This window comes from Notechis scutatus, chromosome 1 (genome assembly GCF_049901735.1).
Source record: "Notechis scutatus isolate UNSWTSFEM ecotype Mainland chromosome 1, rNotScu1.2, whole genome shotgun sequence".
NCBI classification, from domain to species: Eukaryota; Metazoa; Chordata; class Lepidosauria; order Squamata; family Elapidae; genus Notechis; species Notechis scutatus.
Genome location: NC_142009.1, coordinates 307,709,421 through 307,726,579, shown reverse-complemented (window position 1 = coordinate 307,726,579; position 17,159 = coordinate 307,709,421). Strand labels below are relative to the sequence as shown.

Here is a 17,159-nt window from a genome sequence, read left to right as displayed (position 1 = left end):
TACTTGTTGTTCTTGCTGCAGTGGTTAAGGGAATCACTGCAGTTGTTGAGTTAGTGACCCGGTTGTTAAGTGAATCTGGCTTCTCCATTGACTATGCTTGTCAGAAGGTTGCAAAAGTTGATCGCCACAATGCTGGGACATTGCAACCATTGTAAATGTGAACCAGTTACCAAGCATCTGAATTTTGATTAGATGACCATGTGGATGCTGCAACAGTTGTGTGAAAAATGTTCATAAGTCACTTTTTTTCAGTGCCACTGTAACTTTGAATGGTCACTAAACGATTTGCTGCAAGTACTGCCCTCCTCTTCCAGCAGTATCATAGCCTGAGCTTCTGGATTTTGTCAGAGAGTTAATCATGGAATTCTTGCTGTTAGGGCAGAGGGTTTCAACTGACTTCTAGATGAGCAACCTACATATGGAGAACGCTGGAAGCAGCAGAATTTTTAGACCTGTACAAGTCAGGTTTCAGGCCAGGATTCAGAACTAAGATAGCTTTAGTCATGCATGTTTAGTGTATTAGGGTGAAAATAGTCCATCTATTCTTGTTGTGGAAATAATGCTTCCTCTTTTTTTCTTCATAGTTAGTTCCAGAACAATCCTACCAAGTTTGAGTGATTGTGAATACTTGGGCTCCTCAAAGCTGTGGAATTTCTATCTATATTCTTGGACAGGATGTAATTTCCCATTCAAGAGTGATACGTGATTGGGGGGGGGGGGGGGGGTTGTTTCTTGCTGAAAAGCAGGTACTAGTGGAAGCTGTGGCCAAGGGAGCCTTTGTACAGCTTCATCATGTATGACAATTGGACTCCTTCCTGGATTGGAGGCCTTTCTGACAATCATTCATGCCCTAATAACCTCACAGCTCAGCTACTGAAATATATTCTACATGGGACTATGCTTGAAAATCACTCAGAAGCTTCAACGAGTCCAGAATGTAATGATGTGGAAAGTGATAGGCAAGTTTTGGTATGTCCATGTGGCACTCATGCTTCACAAGTTGTACTACTAGCCAGTATGTTTCTGAGTGCAGATCAAGATGCTGATAACTAAAGCCATGCCTGGCATAGGGTCAGGTTATGTGATGGATTACTTAACCCCATGGTTTCTGCTGACAGAGCTGGGGTACTTGGGTTTTGATTAAATACTGCATCTACTGGAACCTAGAAAGTGTGTGTTTTCTGCCATGGCACCTGAATAAGGTCCCCTTCCCTGACATCTATCTGGCTCCCACTCTGTTGGCATTAAGTTAGGCCTTGAAGTCCTGGTTGCTGTCCTAGGCCTAAATGGATATAACCTTTGTAAAATGTCTATTTTTTTTTAAATAGAGCAACCAGATGTTTTTGGTTTAGTATGTTGTGAGCTACCCCTAAGTTAGATGGACTTTAAATTGAATTAAATAAATAAAATTAAATAAAGGCTTGCAAGAAAATGTAAGTTGAAATTGTATAATAAACAAGCAACCAAATGTACAATATTTATCCATTAAAATGACACTAACAACATAAATCTTTTTCTAAATAGTACTGAGTTAGGCTTTCTTTAAAACAATTTTTGACTGTGCTAAAAACTACCAAGAACTCAGAGGACAAGGAACTGCACAATCAGTAAAGCTTTGATTGCTGAATGAAATATCCAGACAAATTTCCATTCAGGAGGTAATTTTTAAAATACTTTTGGTCTTAAGGATTAAAATATCAAATTGTGCCCAAAAGCAAAGAAGCAATCAACATAACTAAGGCAGGCACTAGTCACAATGATGGAATATATTATTTTCCATGTACCAAGTCCTTGCTTCATCCTATCATTGCGAAATAAAGAGATAATGACGTGATGATACTGAGATTAATAAGAACAAACAATACCAAGTTGAAAGAACAATCTGTCTGATCTGCTACAATGCAGCTTTCAGAGTTTGAATAACTCTGAAATGACTGTTCAGAATATTTCCGGTCATATAGATTCTTCCACTTGAGCCACTTGATTTATCCAACCTGAAAAGTAGTTGATAAGTGAAGAAAGCTAATGGCCATTGTTATTATCTGGGTGTCTGGGGCAAAATCTTGTTTAAAAAGCTTACAATGGACATCTGATTGTTAAAGGGAACCCAAAACAAGATCAACAATCAGTCCTGAAGTAGCACAGTGCTTTCATTTTATCAGGATAAACATTTAACTCACTTATTCTCTTTGCATTCTTCACCATGTTATATGGTGATTTTACGCTGATTTGGTAAGCATGGGAAGAAATGACAGCTCAACAAAAAGCAAGCAAGAGAGTAAGTCCTTCCCATTCAGCTAAAGCACAAATAAACAGATACTGTAAAATTGAGATTTTTCTGAAGTATAAATATGTACACCAAATTAGTCTACGTAAAGAAGTCATGTATGGAATAAAATATGGATTTTTTCAAATGTCCCTCAGATATATTAAAGTACTTAGAATGACATCCTTCGATCACAGAACTTGCTATTATCAAAACCAATTTAATAATATTTAAATAAATTATTTAGAGCAGTATTTCTCAACCTCAGCAACTAAGATATATGGACTTCAAATCTCAGAATTCCCCAGTAAGCAAGCTGCTGAGATTGACAAACATGGTTTAAAGAATAGGTTCACAATACTTCGTGCACTAAAGCATTATGAGGGAAAATACCTCTTTTTTGCTCTCCTTGTTTTGTTCAACCTCGATGTCAATAGGGTTATTCCCATTTGCTTCTTCGATTTCATCCTCACTGAAAATAAATAAGACAATGGAAAATTATTTCTCTGTCAAGATTGCCAGAAGTTCCCAGGTAGATACAACTTTTTAAAAAACCTACATTTTATTGTTTATTGCATAATTTCCCTTCTTACATATTTCTATATATCAAAATAAAGTGTGATCAAAATAAGTATCCAGAGAAGTTCAAACTGAGGGTATGATGTTGACATATAATTTAAGGTGATGTAATAATAAAATGAGAGCAACTTTGTGTAATGGCTATAACCTTCAGGCTAGAAACTGAAAGACCATGAGTTCTGAGCCTTGCCTTGTGCACAAAGCCACCTGGGTGATCTTGGACCAGTGATTTTCTATCAGCCCTAAGAAGGAAACAATGGAAAACCACTTCTGAAAAACTTTGCCAAGAAAAATGCGAAGACTTGTCTAGGCAGTCTTTGAGGATTGGACACAACTGAAAGTAAGAAAAACAATTAAAAAATGGAAGCACAAATGATAATTTAAGCGACACTCTGATAATTTTACAATAAATAGCATAATTTTTTGAATGACCACCTATTCTATTATATACTGGAAAAAATATAAAAGTGCTGAAAAGCCTATTGCTCAAGTGTTGATTCAAAACAGAAGTTATCAGCCTCCAACAACTAATAATTGCTTTTATTGTCTATTAGTTTTTACTTTTATAAAAATGTTTCCTCGTACTACTACTTCACAAGCTTCTGAGGGGTTTTTTCCCCCAAGGGATGTGTCAAGTAGACATAAACACCCCAATACTCTGTACTTTATCTCCTTAAATAAATGGAATACAAAAGTTCAGCACAACTATTGCTATTGTAACTACTAAAAGTCTTTCAAATCTAGCAGTGTATAAATCTAATAAAACAAACAACAAGAAAACAAAATGAATAAATGTCTTCCTGTGGAATGGCCTATTTATTAAAATCACATATGTTCTCTTCTTGATTTTTATAAATGTCAGATTATACCTGCTAGGGAGCATATGCTCAGCAATATGCCCAGCTATGCGCATGTGTTTCTTTTGGCTGAGAAAAATATATTTGGTTAATAATAAATAAGAAATAATAGTCCATTTTCAGGAAAAGGAAACTACTGAATCTGAGAGGACAAGTAGCCTGATTGAAGTATTTTATTTATTTAGATTTTTAATCTGCTGTATATGGATTTTAATCTGCTGTATATGGAGGATTAATAACCATTTTAAAACTGTCACTACCACAAAATAAATTGCTATTTTAAGCATTGCACTTGGATAATTATACTAGATCATAGTATGACCGCATATGGCTGAAAAATAGGAGCTTGGCAAATAACTATAACAAAATGGGACTATTATTATCTTCACCATTGTCATCATCATATCATCCTGCTTATCCAGCTAGTGCAAAATCTTGCCACAAGTCTACTGTGAGCATACTTTATGTAATGCCAACAATATTATATATATAGATTGCTATAATGTGTCTGATGAAAGAACTACCAAGGCTGAACTTACCACATGGTCAGGTCTGAAGTTCTGATATTAACCCATAAGATCCTACAGAACTGAGGATCAGGATCAAGCATTTTCCTATAATTATAATTAATTAGAATATAGTATGAATCAATCCATACCAGGGGATACTTCTAGAACACGGGTGTCAAATTCGATTGCATCACGTCACATATCATAACATGTGACTTTTTTGCCTTTGCAGTGCCGGGGTGCGCCTGGCCTGCATGTGACGTATCTGGCCCACAGGCCACCAATTTGACAAGCCTGTTCTAGAACTTACATTTGCTATTTTTCTATCGAAAGGTTGCTCATAATTTCCAATGGAAAGTATTGGCAGCTATTACTAAGACATGTTGCAGCATGTTTCTGCCCAACCACTGTATATTTAGAGGTATTTATTTGTTATTCAATAAAGAATGAAGCCTTTTTGTTGTGGTATCTAGTCAATTGAATACTATCGTCACCCCATTCATAGAAATAAAGCTTGAATTAACATTATTACAATTTAGTTACATGTTTAAAATATTTATGTTCAATCTGACATTTAATAGAATAGAATTCTTTATTGGGCAAGTGTGATTGGACACACAAGGAATTGTCTTGGTGCAAATGCTCTCAGTGTGCATAAAAGAAAAGATACATTCATAAAGAATCAAGAATCATAAGATACAACACTTAATAATAGTCATAAGGCACAATAAGCAATCAAATCATACTAGGAAACAGTAAATATAAATCGTAAGATTACAAGTGACAAAGTTACAGTCATACAGTCACAAGTGGGAGGGGATGGATGATAAGGAGTGATGAGAAGATTAATAGTAATAGTAATGCAGATTTTGTAAATAGTCCGACAGTGTTGAGGGAATTATTTGTTTAGCAGAGTGATGACAATCTCATTTGATTATACTGTTTATTACTTATTATGAACTCTTGTATTGTTTTACAGATTGTATCTATGAATTTGCATGTATATATTTTAATATAATACACATACAAGTTAACTTGCTGACCAGAAATTTTTCTGTTTGTAGATTGGGTTAGTTCCCAATGAAATCAGTAAATATTATATCATCATCTATCTTTCAAGTACATAAGCTGGAGGTTCCTAAATTGTCGGTGATAACTACTTGGGGGAAAGTACTGATGATGTTACCTAGTTTGGGTAAGGAAACATCTGCAAGAAAACAACCAAGCTCAGACAACACTGAGGACCCCTCAATTTGTGACTTTCCCCCACAATTTCTGGCAAAACCCCCACCCACTGGATATGCTGGATTTGCTTAACCATGGGGTTCACTTAATGACCATGTTAATTCACTTTATGACAATCGTAAAATCATAAAATCATGTCTAGTCATGTGGTGCCTCAACTCATGACTGCAATGACTTATGACCAAAATTCTAGGCTCCACTGTAGTTATGAGGTAAGTACTATGTGTACATAGAACTTTGTCTTATTCTGCCTGTACTTGCCCAGCCAGAGTGAGCAGCAAAATCTACAGGGAGATCTGATAGAAATGCTGTGATTAGAGGATGGTTTCCTTCACAGTGGTGACCTTATTGTTGTAGCATCTACTCTTTCAGCAATATTTGGAATTTCTGTGCAATGAAGTTCAGTATTAATAAAGTTAGTAAACTTTAATATGTCAAGTTTAGATTTTTCATTATTATTTTATTTTTGTAACTTTTAAAAGTGATAAAGCTTTTAAAGGTAAGATAAGGCAAGTTTAAATATGACAGATGCATCAGTAGTGCCAATAAAATTAAGTCTATGTCAAGAAAGTATGATGAAAGTTACATATATTTTTGTTTCAGAAGTATTTTTGGAGAAAAATAACCTCAGTGTGTTATTTCTTAGAAAAATCTATTTGTTGAGATTGTGAAGCCAGATATAAATTACAGATAATTTGCTAACAAAGCTCAATTCCCCTCCACCCTCATTTTTCAGACATACTTTTGTTTGCTTTCCAAAATGAAAAAAAAAAGCATGTGATCAAATATGTATGGAATGGTTATGTTTTTAAAGGAAAAATCAAATCTTGACCCAGAGTAATATTAGCCTGTCTCTCCACTCTTATCAATAGCAACAGCAACAGAATTTAAGACCACCCATAGTGCTTGACAGTATTCTTTGGGCAGTTTAAAATGTCAGTATATTGCATCCCAAAATCTGGGCCGATTTTACTAACCTCAAAAGAAAGGAAGGCTGAGTCAACCCTTCAGAATCAGACTCCAGGCTGTGGACAGTTAGCCTGCAATACTGCAGCCTAACCACTAAGCCACCAGGTGGAATGGGACAACTCGCCACGGCTAAGGCCCAGGTGCAAATTTGCCTTGGCCAATTTGCCGTGGCCAGCTTGCCATGGCCAACTCAGCAAGGACAATTCACCACAGCCAATTCGCCATGGGAAAACTCGCCGCAAGATAATTCAACAATTTTATTTAATTATTTAAAATAAATTTTAAAATTATTTTAATTTTGGTCATTCACATTTCATCCCTTCTTTTGCATCCTTTCTTTAATGATTCTATTTCATCATTTTTTCTATATTATGTAATTTTTATCCTGCGACAAGTTGTCCTACGGCAAATTGGCCATGTTGAATTGTCCCTCAGCAAGTTGTCCTAGATCTCCCCCAGGGCTCTTATTGATGTTAATGGAATAAAAGACACACTCTATTGACAGAGAGCCAATTCAAAAATCAAGAGAGGCTGCAAAATGTAATTAGTTTAAGATTTAAGTCCATGGTAGCACTGCTGTTTGATTTTAAGAGAATAATCATTTTGCTATGTCCCATGCTTGATAAAGCCAAAGTTTATATACAATAATCAATTCCAAAATTTTCTCATATAATTTGGCAAAAAGTTAAATCTCATTTCCCTCCCAAACTGATCTAATTTTGAAGTTTTTTTTATTAAAAGAAATAAACTGAAAACTATAAGTTTAGTTAAAGTAAATAATAACCTTTTCAAAAGCATTTGTTTCTTTTCAAGTTCAGAATCATCTAGTGAGCACATTCTAGATATAATTCCTGGCATCTTGATTTGAAGCAGTGTTTCTCAACCTTGGGAATTTGAAGATGTATGTACTTCAGTTCCCAGAAGCAAATATTTTCTGGTTTCCAGGATTAAGAAACATTATTTTAAAGGATCTAATAATCCTTGACTTTTGATTGTCAGTGTCCTACCTCAAGAGTCAGAACAGACAACACTGGGCTAAAAAGACCAATAATCTCATCTGATATAAAGGAGCTTTCCATGAGACCAAATTTGACTTTAAAATACAAATAATAGGTGTTATACACAAACATGCTAGCTAGTCAAACCTCTAGAATTTACTAACACTAGTGTGTGTTTAAAATAATAAATTATTGATTATGACCCTTGCTAGTTTTTGCTGATTACACTGAGATTAATGTGATTAATTGACTATTTCAATTCACTAACAGCTTCAATTAAAGAGATGTTGTGAATATTGTGAACTTTTTGTGAACTTTGTGAACTATTGTGAACTATATTGTGAACTTTTCAGAGATGGCACACTAAACGTTTTCAGGGATGCCTCAAAATCTGAGGAAGATGCAGCACTTGTCTAGGTTAATTTAATCTTTATCCTGAACTGTATTTTACATTAAAATTATATATATTCTCTCTGTGGGACAGCTCTTCTATCCTAGATATACTGTTGAAGGGAACATTCATAAGCATAAGAAATATAACAGCTCTATTTGTAATATACATGTATGGTTCAGATTCAATGAACAGGCACACCTTTCTAACAACCCATGAAATTAAAAAGATTTTGCAGAAGCCTATATGATACAGTTACCTGCAATTAATCTTTTTTTATAATTCCACAACCTACAATATTTGTTTTTGTTACTGCTGCTCTTTGAAAGCTCTTATTTAGATTTTCAGTCCAATTTATGACTCATACAGCAGTGCTTAAGAAGGAAATAGTTAAAGGTTAAGCTTAACTAATATTAGTCTTCATAAATGTACAATTTATCACCACTTTTCCCTATCTTATTTCATCACTGTACTAATTTAACAATTTATTCTAATTTATTTATTTTTAAAAATGGGCCTAATTTTTAATTGCAAAATACACAGGAGGAGAAAGGATAGATAGGCAGAAAATACTGGATTATTTCTTAGTCAGTAGAAGAGATGAAGAAAATATGAAATTCCAAAGAAGGCACATGTAATTTCAGTTTTGGAAGTGATGTTCAACATTAATTTTATTTAGACTGCATATCTGGGGCAAAATTAATACTTTAAAAACAAATAATACTGATATTTGTGACAGCGCTCTTGTATTTTTCAAGCAGAAAATTCCCATTATCAAAGAATTTAACATTTAAATTTATATGGTACATTATAATTTTTTTCTCACCTTAATAAAATAGCATGTTTTGACTTTTGGGCCATTCTGGAATCTATATTTTGCACTTTAATGAGAAAAAGAATGTTCATCATATAACTAGCTAAGTGCCCAAGACTTGAACTCATGGTCTCCTGGTTCTAGCCTGATGCCTTAACTACTATACCAAACTGGCACTGATATAAAATAATCAGCTTATAAAGGAGGCACGGAATAATAAACTAGCATTTCCAGTACATGAACATAATGGAAGATAATTTTATATACCATATTTCTACAGAATAATTAATTAAACAAAAAGTATTATTTTGCTTCTACTGCATATCTGTGTCTTTTTAGAAAAAAGTCAGCTCATTCTTAAGGATATGACACTCTGGTACCCTTTCACATCCTGATTCTACTTTGCAAGTATTCAGATTTTGTTGTTTCTTATGTTCTTTTGAATTACATACTAACAGTTTGGAATCAAAGAGGACAACAATGGAAATCCATATCACAGATTCTACGATCACTGAATAATTCATATTAATATATCACTTATATAATTTATTTGCTGCCCATCACACTGTGGGGCTACTCTGGGTGGCGTACAACAATAAAGAGGGGGGGGGAGATGATAAAAATGTAAAAATAACAATAGCAATGGAATGAAACAATAAAAATAAATGTGAAAGTACAATAATATGACATTTAAAAGATGAAAGGGGAGCAGGAAGGGCAGCTGGGGGAGGTGGGATCAGTCCAGTAGCCACCTCCAATGATGTATTCCCCTACTGGGCCCCCAGGCCAACTGGCAGAGCCGGGTCTTCAGGCCAGAGAGGCAGGAAGTTCCAGAGGGAACATAGTGTTATATATAAAATATTGTGCAGGACTCAGAAAATTTGAACAATCATTTTCTGACCAGGATTTCTGCTTGTAGGATTATTTTCAAATTTATTAGAGCATGTATGTAAGTTTGTAGTGTGTTAATATACTAACTCTATATATTAATGAAAGACAGTGTAGTATTGTGAATAAGGTTCTAGATTGAGACTGGGGAAACACATGTTCAAGTCCACCCTTGGCACTTGGTGATTTTGGGCCAGTCACTCACAAGCAGCCATAGACTGTGAAATTGAATAACATCTACGAACTGCACTAAATCAGCATGGCCCATCACAATATATGAAGAGGCCGTTATCTTGGTGATAATTTACATGTTTAGTTTCATTTTTTCTATTGTGCAGTAAACATTTAGGTAAATTAACTGCATAACGTGATGTAAAACTGTAAAGCTAAACTTCATTTAGTACATCAAGGTATACTTTATGGGCTTCTCTCTCTTCCTTTGAATAAAATAAATACATTAAAAAGGATACAATTTTAAAGGGAAAGTTTCATGTATTTCTGCTTGGAAATGGATTGTAAAAACAGCTGTGTAATCCTTATGATTGCCACCACAATGAAGAAGGTGAAATGAACTAATACATATGCAGGATTATATTCTATCTGAGTGGACAATCAATGTCCCAATTCCACTATTGGTTATTACTCACATTGTAATTGCAGAGCTATGTGTTCAAACTGCATATTTCATCAATTGCTGCTATTGCAAGGGTGATGGGAAGTATAGAAATATGATAAATAAATAAATAGTCATTTTTCTTTGGACCAAGTTGCCTCCTCAAGAGCAACTTGAAGAACCTGAAGAGTGACTGGCTATAAAGTAAAAATCAAGAACTTTTTAGACAAACAAGAGTTTTTGTTTGTACAGTCTGGATGAATTTAGATTACTTGTATATTTACAGTTGTGCTCATAAGTTTACATATCCTGACAGAATTTATGATTTCTTGGCCATTTTTCAGAGCATATGAGTGGTAACACAAAAACTTTTCTTTTGCTCATGGTTAGTGGTTGGTTGAAACCATGTATTATCAATCAACTGTGTTTACTCTTTTTAAATCATAATGACAACAGAAACTATCCAAATGACCCTGATCAAAAGTTTACATACCCCAGTTCTTAATACAGTGTATTGCCCCCTTTAACATCAATGACAGCTTGAAGTCTTTTGTGGTATGTGTGGATGAGGCTCTTTATCTTCTCAGATGGTAAATCTGCCCATTCTTCCTGGCAAAAAGCCTCCAGTTCCTATAAATTCTTGGGCTGTCTTGCATGAACTGCATGTTTTGAGATCTCCCCTGAGTGGCTCAATGATATTGAGGTCAGGAGACTGAGACGGCCACTCCAGAACCTTCACTTTATGCTGCTATAGCCAACGACAGGTCAACTTGACCTTGTGTTTAGGATCATTGTCACGTTGGAATGTCCAAGTACATCCCATGCGTGTCTTCCGGGCTGATGAATGCAAATTTTCCTCCAGTAACTTTTGATAACATATTGCATTCATCTTGCCATCAATTCTGACCAAATTTCCTGTGCCTTTGTAGCTCACACCCCCCCCCAAAACATCAACAATCCACCTCCGTATTTCACAGTAGGAATGGCGTACTTTTCATCATAGACCTTTGTTGACTTCTCTCTCAATGTAGCGTTTATGGTTGTGGCCAAAAAGCTCAATTTTGGTCTCATCACTCCAAATGACTTTGTGCCAGAAGGTTTGAGGCTTGTCTCTGGGCTGTTTGGCGTATTGTCAGCAGGATACTTTGTGGCATTTGCGTAGTAATGGCTTTCTTCTGGTGACTCGACCATGCAGCCCATCTTTCTTCCAGTGCCTTATTATGCATCTTGAAATAGCCACACCACAAGTTTTCAGGGAGTTCTGTATTTCACCTGAAGTTATTTGTGAGTTTTTCTTTGCTTCTCAAACAATTTTCCTGGCAGTTGTGGCTGAAATTTTAGTTGGTCTACCTGACCATGGTTTGGTTTCAACAGAACCCCTCATTTTCCACTTTTTGATTAGTGTTTGACATTCTCAATTCCTTGGATATCTTTTTATATCTCTTTCCTGCTTTATACAGTTCAACTACCTTTTCCTGCAGATCCTTTGACAATTATTTTGCTTTCCTCATGACTCAGAAGCCAGAATCGTCAGTGCAGCACTGGATGAAAGATGCAAGGGTCTGTCAGGAGTCCAGGAACTCATTGACCTTTTTACACCAACACACACACACACACACACACACACACACACTAATTACAAGCAAACAGATCACAGGTGAGGATGGTTACCTTTAATAGCCATTCAAACCCCTTTGTGCCAACCTGTGTGCATGTTATCAGGCCAAAATCACCAGGGTATGTAAACTTTTGATCAGGGTCATTTGGGTAGTTTCTGTTGTCATTACGATTTAAAAAGAATAAACACAGTTGCTTGATAATAGATGGCTTCAGCCATACACTAACCATGAGTGAAAGAAAAGTTTTTGTGTTATCATTCATATTCTCTGAAAAATAACCAAGAAATCATAAATTTTGCCAGGGTGTGTAAACTTATGAGCACAACTGTAACCATGCAGTTATAGAATTGTTTACAGATTATGTTTAGAGACCATAGTTGTAACTAAAATAATTCTAAAATTTAATCTGGGCAAAAAAAATTTAGTCTTGTCCTACTGGACTCACATGGGGAGTAATGACTAAACTTAGTCTGTTGATCTATAAAAGCATAGAATACTGTATAAGTCTGCCATTTTCCCTTGCTATGACCAATAATTTTAAGCTTAGTAAGTATGGAATGTGGTAGTGGGGGAATTGGTATTTTTGAACCATGGTTCTAAATTTACAAGAAGATGAATATAATAAAATGCAACATGTAACTATCCACGTGACTTATTTATAAAATAATATAATAAGTATAAAATGAATATAATAAAATGCAACATGTAACTTATCCAGGTGATAATTGTTTGGTGAGAAATACAAGGCAGATGTATATTAATTTATAAGAAACTCCCAATGGTATGAACAGCTGTATAATAGATCTAATTACTGAGGGAGATAGTGCTGGAAGCCATATACTAGAGAATTTAACTAGGATCCCTGCACTGAGCAGTGGATTTAACAGACTTTCAGCTCCATGAGTCACTGGATTCATCTGTTACATCTTCAACTCCCAATAATTCTCATGGAGGCAATTCAAATAACCTTAACAAAGAAATATAATCTATACACATGAAATATATTAATGGAAATAGCAATATCAATTCTGTTCCAAAAGTCTAAAGAAATTACAAAAAGAGGTAATTGTTCAAAATTTGAAAAATAGTTTAATGTGGTGCTTAACTATCACCCATATTTTAGCAAATGCAAAGCATTTTAATCTATTAAAATTTAAATCTCCAAATGGCTTACTTTCCCACTTCTACTTTGTGTTTTAACTCTTATATTAGTAATCTGAGAAAATATGTGTCCTGACCTGCCTAATGGGAATCTTATTTTATTATTTTTAGGTATTCTTGCTGATGAAAGGAAGCGTCAATTCAATGATCTAGGAAGATTTGTTTATTAATATTAAAAGAAACAGTATAATTATCAATTCTACACAGTTTTTTTCCTTCAGTGATTGTCAATCACACATGACATGTTACAATCTTAAGGACAACCGTGCCAATTTCAATATTTGTTTTCAGACAAATTGGCTTGTTTAATGAATTTCAGCTATCAAAAAATTAAACCAGAAACAGATCTCCTTTGCAAGCTTATTTAATGTTTAAAATATTTGTACCTTGCTGTTCCTCATGTGCTGAATGTGGCTTTTAATTACCAAACCAAGTACATCCTAAACCTGCAGTTTATGTAGTTTATGAATGCAAGCATACATGTGCCAGGTTGGCCCCTTTCCCAAAACTGTACAAATGGAATCACCATCACCATAGCAACAAGCTCTCAGAGTATTTTGAATCAATATTCCCGCACTGAGAGAACACAGTATTAATATAAAGTCCAGATTCTGGCACATAATCACATGGATTCTTTAAGACCAAACCTATATCAAATTGCTTGTAAATCAAATCAAATTTATGAGACTAATTTAATTGAACACAATGAGCAGAATACATGGAAAAAAGGTCCACAGGAGACAGACAAGTTTTATTAAGTTGATTCCCATTCAAAATGTTGGTTATATGATACAAGCCTTCAATTGCCATGAAAAAGGCATTGGTAGAATTATTGCTCAGAATTAAAAATACAAATGACTAAATCTTTTGCCTGTGATAAATTTTTGGATTTATTTTAAAAAAGATTATTACTGTTCTTGATCATGACTAATGTTTAATCCTCCAAATAAAGTTCCATTTCCCTATCTTCATGGTATACATAATGAAGATAAGATGAAATACAGAAGTCAAATTAAACATAATTTCCCCTGCGGCTACCAACTCCCAGAACAATCTAGGTCCTTAAACCATCATTTAAAATACTTATTAATATCCTGGTTTCTTCCAAAGCTGATTATCATAGTTTAACAAGAACAATAACTTGTTTATTCGAGATACAAGTTGACTGATACATTAATACAAAGGAAAAAGGGAATACTGCATAGCAAGGAATCTGTTCATATCTTGAGTTACTAAGACTAACCAAAGACTCTTAAATATACTCTATAAAGGTGTTTGAGCAACAATTCACAGAGCTCTTTTCATATAGAGCATTTTTGGCACAGGAATAGAACACAACTGGAGAAATAATATGGGGGAAAATCATAACAAAGCCTTCCATCCACCAGAACAAGGATTCCATCCACCAGAAAATCCATAAATTGGTTGAGTTAAACCTGCTGACAATCCACATGGGCAATTCAATACCAGTTGGGATTCTGAATCAATGTTCTGGATATACAAGCTCTTTTCATTTGTTTGTATTATTGAAAACAGTTCTATAAAGGACTTTAGGGAATGGGTTTTGTTGGATTTTGTTTGGGAGAAATGGAGCAACAAGTGCACCATACTCAAGTACATAGTCTCTGCAATCAACATGAATATGAACATCAAATATTTCAACAGAGTGATGTCCTTCCATGAATTAGGATGCAATAAAACCACTCAGCTAGTGCTGCGTTCAACCAGGAAAACTACCAATATATCAGTATTTCACTGTTTACCACAATAAGCCTAAGCACAAGTGTGAATTATAGAGGGCTATCTTTCTAACATCTGTATACATGATCATAAAAAACTAATGCATATTCCCAAATTTCTAAGAAGTTTTAAGGCTGACATGGTAATTATGTTTATTTGAAGAAATGATAGCACAGGTACAATTACTGTATAAAACATGGAACATCAGACACGCATTCTTATACAGTAATTATATCTATTCTTATTTACCACTACCAGTAGAATGGAATAAGCCACAAAAGAAAGCTCATAATTTTTTTAAAAAATATCTGATGGAGACAAACAAAGTAGCATTTGTACCCAAAATGTCAGCAGTTTACAAACTCTTTCCTTTTGCCTGTTCTGAAAAGCGAGATAGCCTTGCTGTGTGTTAATTTTCAGAGAGCTAGCTTTGAACAAAAACAAAAAGAAGTACATCAAAATTATTGTAGCATAATCCAGATTTCCCCAACCTACTATCCTCATATGACCTAGAGGGCACCAGTTTGGTGTAGACTTTGGTTTTGGTTTTATCTACTACATCAAATGTCTCTCCAGCAAGTTTAACCCTATTTAAGTCATTGGTCTTGAAGATGCACTGGGCAAGGATGGTATGTTAACTCGTTTTAATATATATGATGTGAGTTTCTGCCATCATGATTTGTTTTACAGATTTTTGTTATATTTTATTATGGTTACATCACTTCAAGTGGGTTCTGAGAGCCTTGCCTGCAGCCCTCAGATATTCTTCAAAAGCTGCTGCCATATTTTAATTCTTCATGCAAAAGAAAGTGAATATTATTAAACTCATGGGAAATAACCATTAGAATTATGTGGATCTTTAAAAACAATGTTCCATTCTAATTGTCAGATTAGATCAGCTACTTGGCTGTGATCTGATTAATAACAGGAGTTCTATGCATATGGAGCATAAAAGCCTTCAATAGTTCATCAAAAATTAAGTGTGAAGTGCATAGTCACAATTGCCTCTGCTTACCTTTCTTCCCTTTCTCTTTTTTGCTTTCGTGCATGACGATCCATGACACTTGTTTTGGTTCTTGTCTTTTTCCAGGAGTAGTAAAACTTTACCAAGCTTGCTATTGATTTGTCAGGAAGCTGGGGAACACAAAATAACTGTTGACAATAGCACACATAGTGATAATGTGTCCAATAGAGAGGCTTCTCAGCTATGATCCAGTCTGAGCAGAAGCTGGCAATTAGTATCTTGGATTTCAAAAAGAGCATCCTATTGCTTTCAGGGAATTCATCTGCAACTCTGCCTATTTTTTTTATTCTAGACCATTTTGTGTGTGAATTCTATAACAAAATAAAACATAGGGTACAGATAGTCCTCGACTTACAACAGTTCATTTATTGACCACTCAGAGTTATAATTGCACTGAAAAAAGTTACTATTACCGTTTTTCACACTTATGACCATTGCAGCCTCCCCAGGGTCACTTACTCAAAATTCAGATGCTTGGCAACTGTCTCATATTTATGATGGATGCACTGTCCCAGGATGATGTGATCCCCTTTTGTGACCTTCTGACAAGCAATGGGGAAGCCAGATTCACCCAACAACCATGTTGCTAACAACTGCAGTAATTCACTTAACAAATGTAGCAAGGAAGGTTGTAAAATGGAGTGAAACTCACTTAACAAATGTCTCACTTAGCAACAGAAATTTAGGACTCAATTGTCATAAGTTGAGGACTATCTGTAGCAGATGTTGAACAAGAAGCACACGTACATAAATGCATACTCTCAGAGCCCCATAGGATAAACTAGGATGAAGCTTCTGAAGACATGATTCATCTGAAGTTCTGTTACAACAGTTGATCAGTAAGGCTGCTGTCTCATCTTATGCATCCTTAATTTTGGTCCCTCTTTCTTTCATGTTTCCTCTTTGCTTTACACTTCCCACAGTCAGTGAGAGATGGCAGTTGCCTATCTGACATTCTGCACATTCCAATTCTAGGAATTCTAGCTCCCAAGTCATTTGCAATACATACAGTGCTAAGTATAGATGGCAAATGTAGATTTAAAAAAAAAGTAAAGGAGTCCCTGCAGATCTTACTCCGCTAGGCATTGCTGACTATGGGGTGGTGGTGGTGGTGGTTCATCTCCATTTCAAGGCCATTGAGCCAGCACAGCCCAAGAGCATTTTCTATGGTTGTGTGGCCAACATAGAGTCACAGAGTGCTGTTACCCTCCCATTGAAGTAGTACCTATTTATCTACTCACACTTGAATGCTTTTGAACCGCTAGGTTTGCAAGGGCTGGGGCAAGTAATGGGAGCTCACCCCATTGAATGGCATTCAGATCTCAAACCTTGGCTGCTGGCGTTAGCCAACAAGCCCAGTGTTTTAACAGCTGAGCCAACACGCTGCCCCAGGCAAATGAAGACATTATGACAAACAAAAGTAACTGTTACACAGTAAAAAATAAGTAAAGGCATGTCTCAGAGAGAATCACTGCTGCTTCCACTT

At 35.3% G+C, this 17,159-nt stretch overlaps 1 protein-coding gene across 4 annotated transcripts in view; it reads right to left on the bottom strand.

Annotated features, from left to right (window-relative positions):
* Window positions 1–17,159, bottom strand: part of RCOR1 (REST corepressor 1) — a 153,982-nt gene that overhangs the window by 26,620 nt on the left and 110,203 nt on the right. For 2 of the 4 annotated variants that reach the window (XM_026680210.2, XM_026680212.2), the window contains exons 6-7: window positions 15,665–15,801; window positions 2,660–2,738 (exon numbers count right to left, since the gene is read on the bottom strand). In XM_026680210.2, the coding sequence (XP_026535995.2) occupies window positions 2,660–2,738; window positions 15,665–15,801 (216 nt within the window). The remainder of the gene's footprint in view (window positions 1–2,659; window positions 2,739–15,664; window positions 15,802–17,159) is intronic. The other 2 variants (XM_026680211.2, XM_026680213.2) reach the window with 1 other exon arrangement.